Genomic DNA, 18618 nt, shown 5'->3' on the forward strand with positions numbered 1-18618 from the left:
TCAATTTACTTAATGCTTGATCGTTACCTTTATTATAGAGACGTATTGGATAGCTTTGTGAGTAAGTATAAGGACATCAAAGTGTTTAATCTTTCTTCTGCGGAGTGGAAGAAAGTGAATGAGTTGCACAAGTTGTTGAAGGTCTTTTATGAAGTGACTAATTCATTTTCCGCACCATATACCCCTACTGCAAATGTTTATTTTCATAGAGTGTGGAAGATTCATAAGAAGTTGGATGATGTTTATAATAGTTGATAAGTGCATATTTTATATATTTCCCCTCTATATTAGCTCCATTTTACATGTCATTTAGCACTTATCATAGTGTTTTGAGCTAATATTTGTTATTCTAGTTACAATTGCTTGTTTCCACATGTTTTGTAGGAGTTTAAGCTTTTAGGAGCCAAAATCCAACAAAAATGCAATCTAGAGTGCAATGGCTAAGCAAGACCAAGTATTGGACTACCATGGAGTATTTGCATGGGTTTTGCATGGAGAAATTGATGGATTAGTGTGTGTAATGCAAATGTTGTCAACAATCAAAGTCAAGCCCAAATTCAAGTCCAAGTCAAGGTGGAAAGCATAAGATTCCAATATACCTAGGATGCTAAGGATTAAAGTCTTAACCAGGTGATTAGTCGCTCAATTAATCACCAATATAGGATTCTCCAAGCAATTAAGTGAGGAATTAAGAGAATTAATCCGGATAACCACGCCCCGAATCGGGACTGGCAACCCCGATCGAGGTTGGCTGTTTCTAGGTTGTTTACGTTTCATTTCCCTCCCCTATATAAAGGGGAGGCACTTCATAGCTGAGGGCATCTTATTCTGACATCTCATATACTTTATAATAGCCCTAAGCATAATTCTCTCATTAGTTTTCATTTTTGTTTTCAATATTGTTAAGCATTTGGTTATCAAACACTTGGTTATTTATATATTCAAGCATTTGGTTCTACTCTCTTCTTTGCAATACAAGTTCATTTCCATTACGGTATTTCTATTTCTAGTTTGCTTATTTACATTTTCATTATAGTATTCACATAGCTTTCATCATTAGTCCTTTCATACCACATAGTTTAATTTTATATTATATGCTTTACTATTTAATTTACATCATTTCCATTAGCATGTTTAACATTTCTCTTAATAAAGTTTGTAGTTTATACTCTAATATGAGTAGCTAAATTCCTTAGTCTAGGGGACAGGGTAACCATGCAAAATCAAATATACAAAATGTTAAATTAGGTTGATATAATATTGTCTAATTGTTTCTATCACATGTTTGCACCTTAATGTTTAATCTATGTTGAAAAGGCCTTATGCATTGATTAAGTTTGTTCATTCGTTCTAAAGTCGAGAGGCACGGAACTGAATTAGACTAAGCATGTGTAGTAGGACGACCTAGTCATGGACGAGAGTTTCTCTAGGATCCGGTCTATAGTTGACACTGATACCGTAAGGTGGGTGTCTCTAAGCCTAAACAATTGACAATGTTAACATTACCGAGTTTAACATGATTGTATATTTACCTTTGTATGTGTGACCCAACTCCCCTAGACTCCCTTTTATCATATAGCTACATTTTTATAATTGTTAATCATCAAACCAACAACAAACAAACAAAACGAAATCGACCTTGATAAGAATCTTTCAATAGCTTTTCACAACCAATTCCCGTCTCCTTGTGTTCGAACCCTATTGCTACATTAATTTGTGTCTAGCGTAATTATCTTTGCATAGGTACACGATAAGCTTATCAAATTTTGGTGCCGGTGCCGGGGAGTACGGTATTGCGTTTGAATTGTCGATTTTTATCTTATTTTCTTTTGTCTTAAGGAACACTTGTTCCTTGAGACCGGTACTTATCATTTTCTAGAAATTGTTGTCTTATGCCCAAGTCCTCTCGTAGTGGAGAATTACTTTCATCGGATTTCGATCCAGAGAAAACCTTTAGAAGAAGACGATGTTTTTGGAAAGAAGTGAAAGAAGCCGCTTCTCCTGTGCAAGTTGAAAGTGCTAGAAAGTCTTACCTAGATGAGCTAAAAATTCTTGAAGAGGAGGAGGTTTCAAGTTCATCATCTCCACCCCCACCACCATCTACTACTAAAAAGATGGTGAAACTTTCCGATCACTCAAAGCCCACCGCGGCCATGCTTCCGATCGGTATCACAACCACTCAAATTACCGCGCCGGACTTCGAGATCAAACTGGCTTTCATTAGCCTTGTGGAGAGGAAGCAATTTGGGGAAGTTCTTTGGAGGATCCCAATTTGCATGTTCAAAATTTTTGCGATTATTGCTCCATGATCCGTCAAACGGGTGTCACTCAAGCCCAAATAAGGGAAATACTTTTCCCTTTCTCTTTGAAAGACAAGGCTAAGCTTTGGATCAATAGCCTTGATCACACCGCCATGGGAATCACCAATTGGGATACATAGGCTCTTGCTTTCTATCAAAAGTTTTTTCCACCGGAGAAAACTCAAACTTTGAGGAGCCAAATCACCGGATTCCGTCAACAAGCTCTTGAGAGCTTATATGAAGCTTGGGAGAGGTACAAAGTGCTAAAAAGTCAATGCCCACATCATGGGCTAGATGATTGGTTTCTAGCAATAACATTCTACAATGGATGTTGTGTCGAGTCCCGAAGGATTCTTGATTTCGCCAACAATGGGCGGTTTGATCAAATTGACACCGATATTGCTCATGACACGATCGAATCTATGGCGGTCTACGATGCACAATATGTCAATTCTCGAAGTGTGCCACTGAAAGGTAAAGAAGAATTCTCCGACAACTCCGTCTTGCTAGCCCAAAATGCCTTACTCCAACAACAATTGGCGGAAAGAGATGCTAGAGATTCCCTACAACAACACAATGTCGTGTCTTCAACAAGTCAAATCATTGTTTGCGATGGTTACGGAGGTGCGGGTCATTACACCGCTCATTGTCAAGCTCCTATTGAAGAGGTACATGCGTTTCAAACTCTAAGACAAAGTTCATATCCACCGGGTACATTTTCCAACACTTATAACCCAAATTCAAAATTCCATCCGAACTTATCTTATAATAGCAAAATGTGCTTAACCCTCAACCCCCACCACAACAAAATGCCTATGTCCCTCAACAACAAAAGTATAATCCTCCACCAGGTTATCAAAATCAACAAAGGCCCCCACAATATAATTACCAACAAAATCAACCTCCACCACAAAATGCCCAACAAAACAACCAAGGAGGAGGTAAACTTGAGGCTATGATGGCTCAAATGCAAAGGGAATTGTTGGCACAAAACGAAAAGAGTGATCAAGCTCACAATGCCGCAATCAAGATGTTGGATCAACAAATGGCTCAACTAGCCTCTTCTAGCTCTCAAAGGAAACCCGGCCAACTACCACCCCAAGGTACACAACCACACGAGACCGTTAATTCTATCTCCTTGAGAAGTGATACAAGCTATGATGGACCGTCCATGACCTTGTATGATGAGGTGGTTGTTAAAAAGGCCAAGCTTGGGGGAAATGACAAAAAGAAGGCTGGTGAAGAGCCTCTTGTTAAGGATCGTGTGCCATTTCCTCCCCGGTTGTTGATGTCAAAGAAAAAGAGCAAGCTTGATGCCAAGGATGTTGAGTCCCCTATGCCCAAAGAAAATGACGAGGTGATTGTTGACGAAGTCCCTCCTAATGCTAAGGAGGATGATGCCGCTTCAAAGAAGGTGGATGTTCCCAATAAGAATGAGAAAGTGCAAGTGAGAGATGTGGAGGATGCTCCTCCAAAGGAAGTTGTTCAAGTACTGTTTCCCCATCGTCGAGCAAAGCACAAGGAGGGAGGTAAGTTCGGTAAGTTTTTGGAAGTTTGTAAGAATTTATAAGTCACAGTCCCATTTATTGAATTACTTACCCAAGTCTCTTCCTACTCAAAGTTTATGAAGGAAACCCTCTCAAAGAAGCGATCCTTCAATGAGGTTGAGACCATTGCTTTCACTAAGAGTGTAGTACACTCTTAAAAAACAAGTCTCCCCCGAAACTTAAGGACCCCGGTAGCTATTCTATTCCTTGCACTATAGGCACATATAACATTGATAACGCCCTTTGCGACCTAGGTGCTAGTGCAAGTGTCATGCCCTATTCTCTTTGTGAAAAGCTTAACATGGGTGCTTTAAAATACACAAGTACCACATTGCAAATGGCGGACCGTTTCTTAAAGCGACCTTTAGGTGTATTAGAAGATGTATCGTCAAAGTTGGCAAGTTTTCATACCCGTTGACTTCCTCATACTTGATTTGGCCGAAGACTCACAAACCCCAATTATATTGGGTAGGCCATTTTTACACACCGCAGGTGCGCTTATTGATGTGAAAAACGGGAAGTTGACGTTAGAAGTGGGTGATGACCGGGTTTCCTTTAGCAAAAACAACACCATTAGAAGCTCAATGTTACAAGAGTCTTGTTATTTACTTAGCACCGTGGACTCTTCTAATACCTCTACTACGCTTGGATCCTTACTGATGGATCCGTTGGAGGAAGATATTAGCGTTGTTTGTTTTGTAGGTGATGATGCTAAGGGCATTATTGCTAAGAGTGCCAAAAAGAAAGGGAAATTCTATTTGAAAAATTTCAAGTGGTTGCGGAATGCAAAAGGAGCTATGAAATGGAGCTTGGTCGGTGGCAAGCTCAATGACGAAACTTGTTCAAATAGCTTCTTATGTCGTGCGGGATGTTAAACCAGCGCTTCTTGGGAGGCAACCCACACTTTTTATTGTTTTTATTTATTTCTTGTTTTTAATTTCCCGCAATTTACTGTTTTTCGTAGATTAGTAATAAAATACTCGACTTGACGATGTTTCTTTTTGTGATTTATAGGTGAAAATGAAGAAAGAAGACTTAGAGGAGAAAATATCAAACTACAAGCACGCTTCCCCATGCAAGAACCCCGTTCGTGGACGTAGTTTTCGAAAAACGGGACGGAATTAAATCAAACAAGGAAGCAAGTAAAAAAGGCATAGGACCGGTCAACCTCGACGGGGTTGCCAGCCTCGATCGGGGATGTGGTTTGCTATGTTGTCGGCTGCTGTTTTACATGGGTAAAAAAAAAAGAGAAGATTTTCATTCTATCATTTTCCTAAATACCCGACGGTACTCCTACTCTCCTTTTTATCCATTACTTCATCATCTCTTCACTAAAAATCACAACAAAACATCATTCCCCCGTATTTCATACTAGCTTGGGGGGAGGCTAGCGAGTCGAGTAAGTTTTATTTTCTTTGCATTTTAGTTTAGGTCTTGCAACTCATTAAACATAACCTTTAGTCCTTTTTGTTTTGTGCTTTGAGCCATTTTTATGGTTTAGTTGGGTAATTTAATTGTTCGCACATTGAGGAAAATTTTATGTTTAGCTTGGGGAGAGATTGCATTTGCATATAGTGTAGATTGCATATAGTGTAGAAAATTTGAAAAATTTTGAGAGAATTTTTGTGGCTTTTTGCTTGCTTGTCACCTACTTTCCTCTTTACTTATCCTAATGATGGCCTTTAGCTAATGATTTGTTCTTATATGATGGGATAATAGCTACATGGGGATGTCTTGACATAGTAGGTAGGAGATGGAGAATGAACCGAATAGGCTTGATCTTAACTTTTGGCAAGCTACAAAATGGTAAGGTAGAACCTCTTTAGACCGATGCATCCATATTCGGTCTCTCTTAGGTGAGTGTAGGTGTCTCCTTATGATGTGTGTTTCATCAAAACGCACAAGTATAGTTCTCATGTCATCTCTTTGTAAGCATGCATTCGTTTGCTATAGCATTTTGGAGTCATTCACATGAATATATTTGCCTTCTTGACTCCTTCACAAACATTTTTTCCTAGCTACATTATAATTTGCCTACCTTGTTGAGCTAGTAGCTTTGTTTGGTCTTATTTGGGTGTTCAATTGGGGTTTTTTTAAAGTTTGAATATCATGTGAGCTTGGTCTTAATGCTCAAGAACGAAAAAGAAAGAAAATGAAAGCGAAAGATGATGAAAAGAAATGATGGAAAATTGAGAAAAAAAAAGTTGAGAAAAGAAAAGAAAAAAAGAATAAAAAAAAACATGAAGATAATGCATGGACTTGCATAAGCAAAAGTGATGGATTAAATGAAGAAATACACAACAAAGTCAAATGGAAGTCAAGCCCAAATGCAAAGTCCACAAAATGCAAACATAAGATGCTAAATATTGGATGCTACTTTGGATGCTTTGAGGAGCTTTGGATGCCAAAGTGTTTTTAATCGGGTGATTAAACAAGCATTAAATCATAAGCATTGGATACCATTTGATAATTAATCACAATTGAAGACAAACAAGCGAGAAACACATGACCCCAATCGGGGTTAGGTGTCCCCGATCGGGGTTACCCCCTCATTGAATGTTTATGTTTCACTTTGGCACCCTATATAAAGGGTGTTGATCCGGGACATATGATACACCTTTTTTACACGATTCACATACACAATTTCTAATAATTCTCTCTAAGTTTAGTAGTTAGATTAGTTTAATTATTAGCTTGGCTTAGTTTAGATTTGCTTTATGTTATGAACATTTCAATACAATTTCCATTCAAGTTATATTCCAAAGTTTTATTTCAAGTTATTTCATTACAAGTATTGTTCTTCCATTTCTATTTCATTTCCATATTGCAAGGTAATTTCTATTTACATTTCCATTATGTTTATCATTTTAATTATCATTAGTATAGTTTACATTTTCATCATGTTTGAGTAGTTACATTTGTCTAGGGAATAAAGGAAGCCATGCTTGATTAAGTAATATGTAAATGTCAAAATGAGGATAAGTTAATATTGTATAATTGTTTCTATCACATGTTTGCGCCACAACGTTTAATCTTTGGTTATTGGCCTTAATCGTAGATTAAGTTTGTTAATTCATTATATAAGTCGAGAGGTACGGAATTGGATTAGACTAAGCATGTGTAGTAGGACGACCTAGTCATGGACGAAAGTTTCTCTAGGACCCGGTCTATGGTTGACACTAATATCGTAAGGTGGGTGTCTTTAAGCCTAAACATTTATCGTAAAATCAACTTCCTAACTTGACATGAGCATTTACATAATTAGCATGCGTGACCCGACCTCCCTAGACATTTTCTTTATTATTGTTTTATCATTACATCACTTTAACCCAATCAATCAATCAATCGATAATCTACCAAGGTAAAATTCAATCCATAACAATTAATTAATAACTCCCATCTCTCTGTGGTTCGATCCCTACGTACTATATTCATTTGTTTTGCTAGGATATAAATATTATCTTTGCATAAGTGTGCGATAGCCTATCAAATTTTGGCGCCGTTTCCGGGGACATGGTTAGTGATATGCACAAAAAGTTTAATACTTATTGGTCTGAGTACAATCTAATTCTTTCATGCGTTGCGGTTTTGGATCCTTGTTTTATGTTAGAAAGGGTTGAGTATTGTTATGCGAAGCTGTATGGGAATGTTTATGCAAAGGAAAAGATTGAGAATATAAAAACACCCTTTTTAGCTATATGATGACTACAAGGATGTTTTTGGAGACTCTTCTCATTTTATTAAGAATACTTCTAATTATGATCATGTCCTTGGGGTTAATGGGGGAATGGATGATAAGGAAGAGTTTGCTGCTTTTTTAAGTAACAAGAGAAAAATTGATGCCGAGAAATCCGAGCTTGAGCCTTATTTGGAGGAAAAAATGTGGATTTAAATGAAGACCTGAATGTTATATTATATTGGAAAAAGCAGTCCGAGAGATTCTCTTGTCTTTCATGCTTAGCTCGTGATATCTTAACTGTTTCGGTCTCTACGGTACCTTTAGAATCTGCTTTCAGCATGGTAAGAAACTAATGAATCCTATGGAGGAGTTCTCTTTTACCATAGACTATTGAAGCCCTTGCATGTCACGAGGATTGGTTAAGAGCAAAAGCATTTTCAACCAGTAATATTTATACTTTTCATGAGATTGTACCGTTATTTTACCATTCTTAGTTTTGGTTACATCTATTTATCACACAAAAATTATTGTGGTTCAATTGGTTGCAGGCCATTCTTCTATTTTTGGTTATGGGGATGATGTTCTTGGCGAGGATGAAAATGAGGAAGAAGACAATGATAAAACCCCAGCTATGTATGATTTTGAATTTCTGATCCATTTCATATTATTGTGTATTCTTTTTCTTTGCATAACAACTAACAAATAATGTTATTTATATATTGTTACCAATCTATATACAGGCCATAAGTTAAGCATAACATAACATAGAAGACCTGAGAAGAATCCAAAGATTCAGTGAAGAAGTGAAGATCAAACAAGTTGCTTAAATGTCGTTTTACTCTGACTTTTATTTCAGATTCCTAATTAGTAATTTCATATTGAGGTTGTAATTAGTTTTAATTTTAAATGGGAACTGTAGCTTTTGGATGACAATGAACTTATTTAATATCGCATTTGCAATTTTATCGCGTCAATTAATTTATAGTTTCACAAACTATCATATATATGTACGAGTCTGGTAGCCCGTGGGCTGCCCGACTTTTAATAGTAGGGCGGGTAAGGGCAAAGATAAGTGGCCTGTTATTCTGGCGCAGCCCGCCCACCATAGTCTTAAAGGGCAAATATCTCACTTTAGCCTGGTCCATATCCAGCCCAAGCCCGACTTTGAACAGATCTACTGTAAACATTCGTCTTGTAGGTCAAACCAATGAGTACGACATGGGGATAAGCACGAAACAACTTTATGGCTTCCATATGAGACGTGAAAACATGAATAAGCTCCTTTGCCTCGGGATTTGTCTTGTGTCATTCCACATACTTCGCATCTACAACTAGAGCCAATATTTGTTGAGCGGCATTCCGTGTCCCTCTGATTTCTCGCCAAACCTTGTTTGCCTCATTATAAATATGGGTTCTTGTAGGTTTGGGTTGATCGGAGGTTCTTTGATGAAGACCATTTTTTTATATCTCTCGGGGGGAATCGATGTCCGGACTTGTTGCCTCACGTACTCTTTCTCGCCGGCATCCAAACCCGCAAAATGCCTATCCTCGTCTGTGGACATGGGCCACCTGCACGCCAAGCCAATCCGTGGACATGCAGCAGTCAGAAAGCCACCCTCGGTGGCGTAGAAATGCTTTCGACTGAATCACTTTAGATCGATCGGTTTCGTCTTGGTGAAGGTCTCAGAACAATTGCTAGAGATGTTGGGAGTCACCACAAAGTAATTATGGGATGACTGGAAACCGTTCGAATCCACTTTGCACCTCGGTCAAACGAAGCAAAAAGCGATGCTTGACATAGGTACTAAAGATAAGGAATCATCCCTCTTTAGTATCCTATCGCTAGAATGACTCTCGTTCGTCCTAGATAAGTTCGTCCACCATCCAAAGTTTATGACTAAGAGGTTAGGGTACGTATTGGGAAGCTCTTTAATCGAACACTCAATCCCGCCCGCGGTAGAGGCCTCTACTGATCGATCTTGGTTGGTTAAGTGCAAAAGTTGATAAAACGGGTTTAATATATGAATGCGCATCCACAAGTTTAAACCTAACATGTGAGAATTGCTATGTCGGTTGCTTATCCAAGTATCATGTAATTCATGCTGAGTTGGATTTAATGTTGATTTGCATGCAAGACGAAAATTAAACATCCATTTAACAAGTCAGGTTTATTGTGCTTAACATGATCCATTTGTCTTAAAAAAGTTTTTAGAATGCAAAATGTAAAATGCAAACTCATCAACCTGATTCGTCCTGTATTCGGGTTAACCAAAATCGGGATCGTCCTGGACGAGTGTTGGAAATGGGACAGGAGCAGTGCCAGACAGCCATTGAGGCGTGAGCCTGTTGGCGATGCAAGGGGGTCTGCCCAGGTTTGAAAAGTGGAGTTCAGAGGGCATGTTTAGGCGCGAGCTAGGTGACGACCCAAATGGGTGTCTCCTGGTAGTTGAAAATTTTTATGAAATTGTTTGTAAAAGGGTGTTAAAACCCGCTTTTGTCGAAAAGGTCGTTAAAACCATTTTTGTGCTAATATTATAACCCCGCCTTCTTACCCGGCCAAGGTAATTAAGGAATGTTACCGTCTCGGTTTCCCGAGGTAGGGTTTCAAAACTCAAATCAAAGAACATTTTATTAATGTAATGTTTAGTGAATTACATAAAACGTTAACATATGAATAAAAGTACAACTCATGACATCTATACTCTTCTAGCCAACTAGACTCGTCTCGTGACTCAACAATCTCGTCCCGTCTCCCGGGTGCTATCCAAACAACCTAAACTTAACCTGCTCCCCATATGACCAAAGGATATCATATGGATCGACACAGGCCACCCCATAAGAGATAAGTGACAATTACACAGACACACAAACGTTAGTTTCATTAAATAAATAAAGTGTGACACGACTCGAGTGTGTGAACATGCAACATGACTATAATATTAATGAACCACTGTCAAGCAACCTCCACCACGGTACCGGGACATGCCCAGACATACCGACAACCACACTAGTACCGGGACACGCCCAAACATACTGATAACCACAAACAGGTACCAGGACACGCCCAGACATACTAGGTCCGAAAGCAAACAGGATCCCCTGCCAGACGTCGTGTCTTAACCACACGAGTCCCTTCGTAACTCAAGCCATTAATGTGCACATCCCTCTTGGAGTGGGAATCTCCAAGAGGCGACTTAAGCGCAAGACGGTCTCCCAACCGTCTTACGTCTCCAAAACAACAACAACGCAAATCCTCCAACATATACAATAACAACCGTCACAATATGAAATGCATGACAGACAATATACCCCATGACATGCCAAACATGCCATGTATACCATTTCCTCAAATCCCAACTCGCCGAGTCATCATGACCAACAACATGCAATACGACTCACACTATGCAATTAAATGACCACAAGACTCATTTAATAAATAAATACGACAATGAAACTGAGTAGGATAAACCTACCTCACAACAAATCCGCATAAGCAAACCGTCACACAAGCTAGGCCTGTCTCGTAAAACCGTCTCATAAAACCCATTTCCTAAAAAAACGATAATAATACAAATATGTATAAATATACCAATCTAATACGTATACAAATACGTATAAATATACTAATCTAATACTAATTGAATATGTATACACTAATTAAACCCGTCTTATACACTACCCAAAACCCCACTCAAACTCAACCACCACCCACCACCTACTACCGCCACCGTGGCCACCACCACCAGCCATGGTCGGCCACGACCGGCAGCCACCACGGCCAGCAGCAACAACAACAACACGGCTGCAACAACAACAATAACCCGCAACAACACAAACAACCAAACCACGGCCACCATCGGCTGCCGCCAACCACCCCTTGGTGTCCCTGACCCCTGTCGCCATTAGTAACCACCATGTCTACCACCCTAACCGACAACAACCAGCCACAACGACAACACGACAACAAAGACACCCCAACCCGTGTACCCTCCTTTACCCCCTCTTTCCCGCCACCACAGCCGTCCTTACCACCACCTATGACCACCCTCAACTCACCTCTCTTCCCTCGACCTAGATCTGCCCAAAACTAGACCAACACCGACCCAAAACACCCTCAAAACCTCAGCCCTAACCCGAGTCCCCAAATACCCCCAAAACCCCCCTTTTCAACTCGGTCAAACTCTATTTTAGGGCGGTCAACAGTGGTAAATGGGTGGTCAAAGACGGGTTAGAGGTGGGGTCAAGGTCAGGACGGGTCAACGGCATGAGTAAAATAATATAAAGGTTAGTATAAGACGGTTTACCTTACTATCTCAAGGCGGAGGGACAAATAGCAATCTCGTTTCTTCTCTTTTTCTCTCTTCTTTCTCTCTAAGATTCTCTCTAATTTTGTGTGGTGGAAATGATGAATGAAATGATAAGGGTTGGATGGATGAAGATAATGGAGTATGTGTGTGTGTGTGTATGTATATATATATATATATATATATATATATATATATATATATATAGAGAGAGAGAGAGAGAGAGAGAGAGAGAGAGAGAGAGAGAAAGAAAGAGAGAGAGAGAATGATCACTCAATGAGAACAGTGAGAACGCATATATAAGTTGTAACCCACGCGCATAACTGACACACAAACTCACTGACATAGTGACACACTAATTAACATTATCAGTTTATCACCTTCATTAACATTTTCATCGCCGTTTTCACGACACACGATCTGAAAAATCCCGATCACCAACTCCGTCATCGTCGTCCACCGCCGCCAACGAAAGGGTCGCACTGCGCCGGCGTCACCGGCAGTGTCATTCCAACCACCACTTAAAACAATCTCTTCTCGTCCCTTCTTCTATATTTCTCTTTAATTTGTGGATCACCTTGCGTAGTGCCGGAGCTCCGACGTTCACTTCTCCTCTCAGGTGTCATCTCCGACGTACTCTTCGACCGTTCAAATTTTCCAATTCCTCATCGAAACCGGCATCCCAGATCTGGTCGGCCGTAATTGGTGTTTCACAATTGATGTAAACCACTCTCGTTTCCCTAGTTACAAACATCACTCGCCGGAAGCTGCCACCTCAACCGACATCTTAGATCTAGCCGGAAGTTACAGAGGAGATTAGTAGGTGTCAGATTCTTGTTTCTTCAAATAAGAAAAGTATAAGCAGCCATATCAATGGGTTCCTCATCGTATCTCTGTTTTCTCCTTCCAACCATTACCATTGTCGGAGCTAAACAAAACTAGTACATCTGGTTTATTTATTGATGTATCTCAAACAAATTATGATGTACCTAACAACTAATTTTGTGTATCTATCTTAGATACATTAAAATAGTTGCTAGATACATTAAAATAGTGGCTAGATACGCAACAAATTAGATCGGAAAGTAGTAGCTCTTATGGGGAGGAGGAGTCGCTTGTGACAGTCGCCGACGTTGTGCCGTCTTTGTTGGAACTCGCCTGCGGCGGCAGCCATTAAGAGCGAGGGTATGGAGATGATAAATAGGAAAGTTGGGGTAAGATAAATAGCCTAGTTGATCGGTCGGAGTTGCGCCAACATTGGTAACTGTCACAAGATCTTCGCCGCCTGCCAGCAGGAGCACTGATCGTGCAGTGTTAGTCACGGTCGATTTAGATGGTAATTGTCGGCGTAATACGCGCAAAAGAAAAGAATAATGCAGGTCAATTAAATTGGTGGTTGATGTCGCCGACGAAGTTGGTGATCAACGGCTGTGTCGTAGCTGACATCGACATCGAGTGAAATGTTGATGATAATGTAGTGGGCGATCAATTGTAGGAATGACGAAAGGATGAGGGTAAAATGCTTATTGAACTTAACTTGGCCGCGTATTTTGCTTCAAATACAGACCCTTGACTGTTTTAATCCAATGACTAAAGATCATTCTCACCCGATCATATATATATATATATATATATATATATATATATATATATATATATATATATATATATATATATATATATATATATATATATATATATATATATATAGAGAGAGAGAGAGAGAGAGAGAGAGAGAGAGAGATAAGATCTAATGAGTCCCTTACCTCATTTGAGTCCTTAAGTCCTTATAAGGACCCTTAGATGGACAACATCTATAGTGGAGATTTTTTACAAAATGTAGGCCAAAAAAAAAGGGAAAAGCTTGGCTATGAAAGAGGACAACAATTCCTGCAAATTGTCTTTACCAATGATCATTTCCTGCGGACAAAAGCATATATCCTTTGTACTATGTTTCCACTTCCCACATTCTTCCTTCCTGAACACACTTAATTCCAACCTTTTTCTTTCTTTCTTCTCTCTAAAACTGGGTGCTTTCATCTCAAAACGAAGCTAAAGTTCTCTCTAAATCCTCCAAATCAGCGTAAACATGCAAATAATAGATGGCATCAATGGTATTTCTTCATTTTATTCATTGTTTTCAGTCACGTTTTCATATTTTTCAGTTGAATAGGAAGGATGAAGGTAATCATTACAGTTTTGCATGTCATCGAATTTGTTCATTCTTGTTTTGATTATTTGTTACTGGGTTTGAAATGAAGATTGTTAGAAGTAAATCTTCATGCTGGGTTTTCATTAATTTGAGTTTGGATTAGCATGAACACATTCTGACAACATTTACATGAACATTTTTGCTATAGTTTTACATTTACACTTTTTATTGTTATATTTTTTATGTGAGTTAGCATTCTGACAATATTTACACTTTTAAAGCCTCACATTTACACTGCATTACTGCTCACGTTTACACTTTTCCTGTACTTTTAAATTTACACTTTTTTTATTGTTATAGTCACCTTTGCATTTTTATTGTTATATTTTTTATGTGAGTTAGCATTCTGACAACATTACACTTTTGTTGACATTTACACTTTTAAAGCATCACATTTACACTGCATTCCTGCTCACATTTACACTTTTGGTGTACTTTTACACTTTTGTTGACATTTACACTTTCAGACAATCACATTTACACTTCCTTTCTGCTACACATTTGGATGTTTACTCTTTTTGCTATAGTTTTACATTTACACTTTTTAATTGTTATATTTTTTATGTGAGTTAGCATTCTGACAACATTTACACTTTTGTTGACATTTACACTTTTAAAGCATCACATTTACACTGCATTCCTGCTCACATTTACACTTTTGGTGTACTTTTACACTTTTGTTGACATTTACACTTTCAGACAATCACATTTACACTTCCTTTCTGCTACACATTTGGATGTTTACTCTTTTTTGCTATAGTTTTACATTTACACTTTTTAATTGTTATAGTCACCTTTTAATTGTTAATATTATCGTTTTAATTTGAGTTAGCATTCTGAAAACATTTACACTTTTGTTGACATTTACACTTATAAAGCATCACATGTACACTGCATTTCTGCGACATTTACACTTTTTTTGACATTTACACTTTCGTAACAAAGACATTTACACTCCGTTTCTACTGACATTTACACTTACACTTTTGGATGTTTACTTTTACTATAGTTTTGACATTTACACTTTTGATGACATTTACACTTTCAGAACAGCACATTTACACTTCATATCTGAGGACATTTACATTTACACTTACACTCTGTGCACATTTACAGACTTGGTAAAACAGAATGGGGTTCAACCTGACAGGCAGGAGCTGTGTAGGGACGTGGAGAAGAGGTTTACACCGTACATCGGCCAGGAGTTTGGGGGGGTTGAGGATGCGGTGACTTTTTATAAGATATACGCCATTGCTTGTGGGTTTGATGTACGTAGGTACACAACAAAAAAATGGCGTGGCGGTGAGATCAAGTCAAAGCTCGTCGTCTGCAATCGAGAAGGTTTCGCTCACAAGACGCCCAGAAAAGATCAGGATGACGGACTGGATGAGGAGAAGTCACAGAGGATATTCAGGGTCACTAGAGTGGGGTGTAAAGCGAGGATACGACTATATATGAATAATGGTCTTTTATTAATTGACCGGTTCCACGAGGGTCACAATCACGAGCTTATCTCACTTAAGGACAGAGAGTTCCAGAAATTGTCGCGTAACATAACAGATTATCACAAGATGATAATCCTTTCAAACTCAAGGGTTTGTAATACATAATCACTCTCTATACTAAATAAATAATTCCATTCATGTTATATTTATATGACGTATCTGTTAATGATTGATTGGCAGCTGAAGATAGGAGCAACAAAAACATACAGAATCTGCAAAGAACAAGTGAATGGATACGAAAACATTGGAGCAAGCTTAAATGATTTTAAGAACTTCCATAGGGATGTTAAATGTTTCATTCATGAACGGGATGGTCAGTTGTTTGTTGACCATTTCAAGGAAATGACTGAAACAAGAATAGATTTCTACTTTGACTATGACCTTGACGATGATGGCAGCCTACGTAGGGCCATATGGGCGGACGCCCGAGATAATTACAAAATTTTTGGTGATGCGGTGTCATTCGACCCAAATTACTCCACCAATAAATATTCTATGGTATTCACACCATTCACAGGTGTTGACCACCATAAACGATCTGTGACGTTATGTGGGGCTCTTGTTGCAAGGGAAGATTATGAGTCGTTTAATTGGGTTTTCAGCCGGTTTTTACAAGCAATGCGGAGTAAGGAACCCGAGTACATAATTACAGATCAGGACCCAGGTATTATCAAATCTGTCCCTCTTATTTTCAAGACAGCGCGCCATCGGTTCTGTATGTGGCATATAATGAACAAAATGCCAAGTAAGTTTGGCGTCTCGAGAAGCGATTATAATGAGTTCATATGTAAAATTAATGACATTATATGGGACGATGAGCTTGAGGCAACAGAATTTGATGGTATCTGGGAGCAAATAATTCAAGATCATGGTGTTGGCGTAAATGATTGGTTTGCAGATACATATGCTATAAGGGGACAGTGGGTGATGGCGCATTGCAGAGACTTGAGTATGGCATCGATTATGAGGACAACTCAAAGATCAGAGAGCGAAAATAGCTTTTTCAAGAGGTTTGAGCACAAGTCAGGAACATTGGTTGAGTTTTGGATGCGTTTTGAGAGCGCTATGGACCAACAAAGACATACACAGAAGCAGCTTGATAACATGGATAAGCACTCGTCCGCAACAGCGTCAACACATCTGGCATTAGAGATTCATGCTGCAAAGGTGTACACCTATTCAGCTTTCCACAAATTCAAACAAGAAGCCATCTTCTCAATTGATACATGTAGAACAGGAGGTTTCACTGAGAGAGGCGAGCTAGAGGTAACTACTGTCAAAGATTCAACCAGAAAGAAGAATTTTGAAGTTGTGTACAGTCCAGGTAGTTTACACTTCCTATGACATTTACACTTTCTGTTTTTATCTCATTTAAATTCCTATAACTTAACATTTACACTTCTAATAACTTAACATTTACACTTCCTATTAGTTTACATTTACACTTCCTATTAGTTTGCATTTACACTTCTAATAACTTAACATTTACACTTTACAATTGATGACATTTACACTTTACATCATATGACATTTACACTTCCTATACCTTAACATTTACACTTTTCCACTTATTGACATTTACACTACATTTCATGACATTTACACTTTACATCATATGACATTTACACATTTAAATCCCTATAACTTAACATTTACACTTCTAATACCTTAACATTTACACTTCCTATTAGTTTACATTTACACTTCTAATACCTTAGCATTTACACTTCCTATTAGTTTACACTTTACAATTGATGACATTTACACTTTACATCATATGACATTTACACTTCCTATACCTTAACATTTACACTTTTCCACTTATTGACATTTACACTACATTTCATGACATTTACACTTTACATCATATGACATTTACACATTTAAATCCCTATAACTTAACATTTACACTTCTAATACCTTAACATTTACACTTCCTATACCTTAACATTTACACTTTTCCACTTATTGACATTTACACTACATTTCAGGACATTTACACTTTACATCATATGACATTTACACATTTAAATCCCCTATAACTTAACATTTACACTTCTAGTACCTTAACATTTACACTTCCTATTAGTTTACATTTACACTTCTAATTACTTAGCATTTACACACTACATGTCATGACATTTACACTTTACATCATGACATTTACACATTCAAATATCTATAACTTAACATTTACACTTCTAATACCTTAACATTTACACTTCCTATTAGATTACATTTACACTTCTAATTACTTAGCATTTACACTTTACAATTCATGACATTTACACCTTAGATCATTACATTTACACTTCTAATCACTTAACATTTACACTTTACAATTCAATACATTTACACTTTACATCAGTGACACTATTTTTAACGTTCACACTTACATGCTAGCTTTATCTGATGACACAGGTACACGTAAAGCAAGCTGCAGTTGTACGATGTTTGAAAGAACCGGAATCCTATGCCGCCATATAATATGGATTTTTTCAGCAAGTGGGATAAAGACTATACCAGAAGATTATGTTCTGAATAGATGGATGAAAAAGTATCTCCGATTAAGGATTTTCAATACTAATGGTGAAGGAACAGAAAACATGCAAGTCATCAATGAAAAACAAATTGCAATGTCAATAATGTGGTCAGAAGTTCATGAAGCTGTAGGGCTCCTTCGAGACAAAGGAATAGCTGATGTTGACAGCTTTTCCGCTGTAATTAGATCATTTAAACAATCCCTGTCACCATTAGGGGAAGTGTTGAATAAAAATCAACAAATGGAGAAATTTCTGAATTGTACGGCATGTGAGGTAGTGACGATATTGCCACCAAAGAATTCGAAAAACAAGGGGACCGGAAAAAGATTGCTGTCAGCCAAAACAAAAGCAATGGTGTTGGCTAGGAAACCCAAACGTAAGTGTAAGAATTGCAAGAGAATGACAAATCACGACAAGAGAAACTGCCCTAACCCCTTCACAGCACACACGCCATTGTGCGAAGGGTCGTCTGAACCAGAAGAGGATGAGGGAGAGGAGGAGGAAGAGCTTGAGTCAGAACAAGAATAG

The 18618-nt window shown here is 38.3% G+C and overlaps 1 protein-coding gene and 1 non-coding gene across 2 annotated transcripts; one reads left to right on the plus strand and one right to left on the minus strand.

Moving 5' to 3' along the window:
* Positions 1-2485: 2485 nt before the first annotated feature.
* LOC141589309 (small nucleolar RNA R71) lies at positions 2486-2592 on the minus strand. Its single transcript, XR_012520254.1, has one exon. It is a non-coding gene; the product is annotated as a small nucleolar RNA R71 (small nucleolar RNA).
* Positions 2593-16612: 14020 nt separating this feature from the next.
* LOC141588266 (protein FAR1-RELATED SEQUENCE 9-like) lies at positions 16613-18618 on the plus strand. The gene is made up of 2 exons (XM_074409716.1): positions 16613-16871; positions 17951-18618. Exons 1-2 carry the CDS (start codon positions 16613-16615, stop codon positions 18616-18618), a joined length of 927 nt encoding a protein of 308 aa, XP_074265817.1.

Source organism: Silene latifolia, chromosome 6 (genome assembly GCF_048544455.1).
Source record: "Silene latifolia isolate original U9 population chromosome 6, ASM4854445v1, whole genome shotgun sequence".
In the NCBI taxonomy this organism is placed as follows: domain Eukaryota; kingdom Viridiplantae; phylum Streptophyta; class Magnoliopsida; order Caryophyllales; family Caryophyllaceae; genus Silene; species Silene latifolia.

Excerpts from the sequence above, each read along its gene's own strand:
- LOC141588266 (XM_074409716.1), top strand. The coding sequence starts at position 16,613 with ATGGACCAACAAAGACATACACAGAAGCAGCTTGATAACATGGATAAG. Across the intron at positions 16,872-17,950 it reads TGAAGTTGTGTACAGTCCAG|CTTTATCTGATGACACAGGT; the intron begins GTAGTTTACACT and ends CTTACATGCTAG.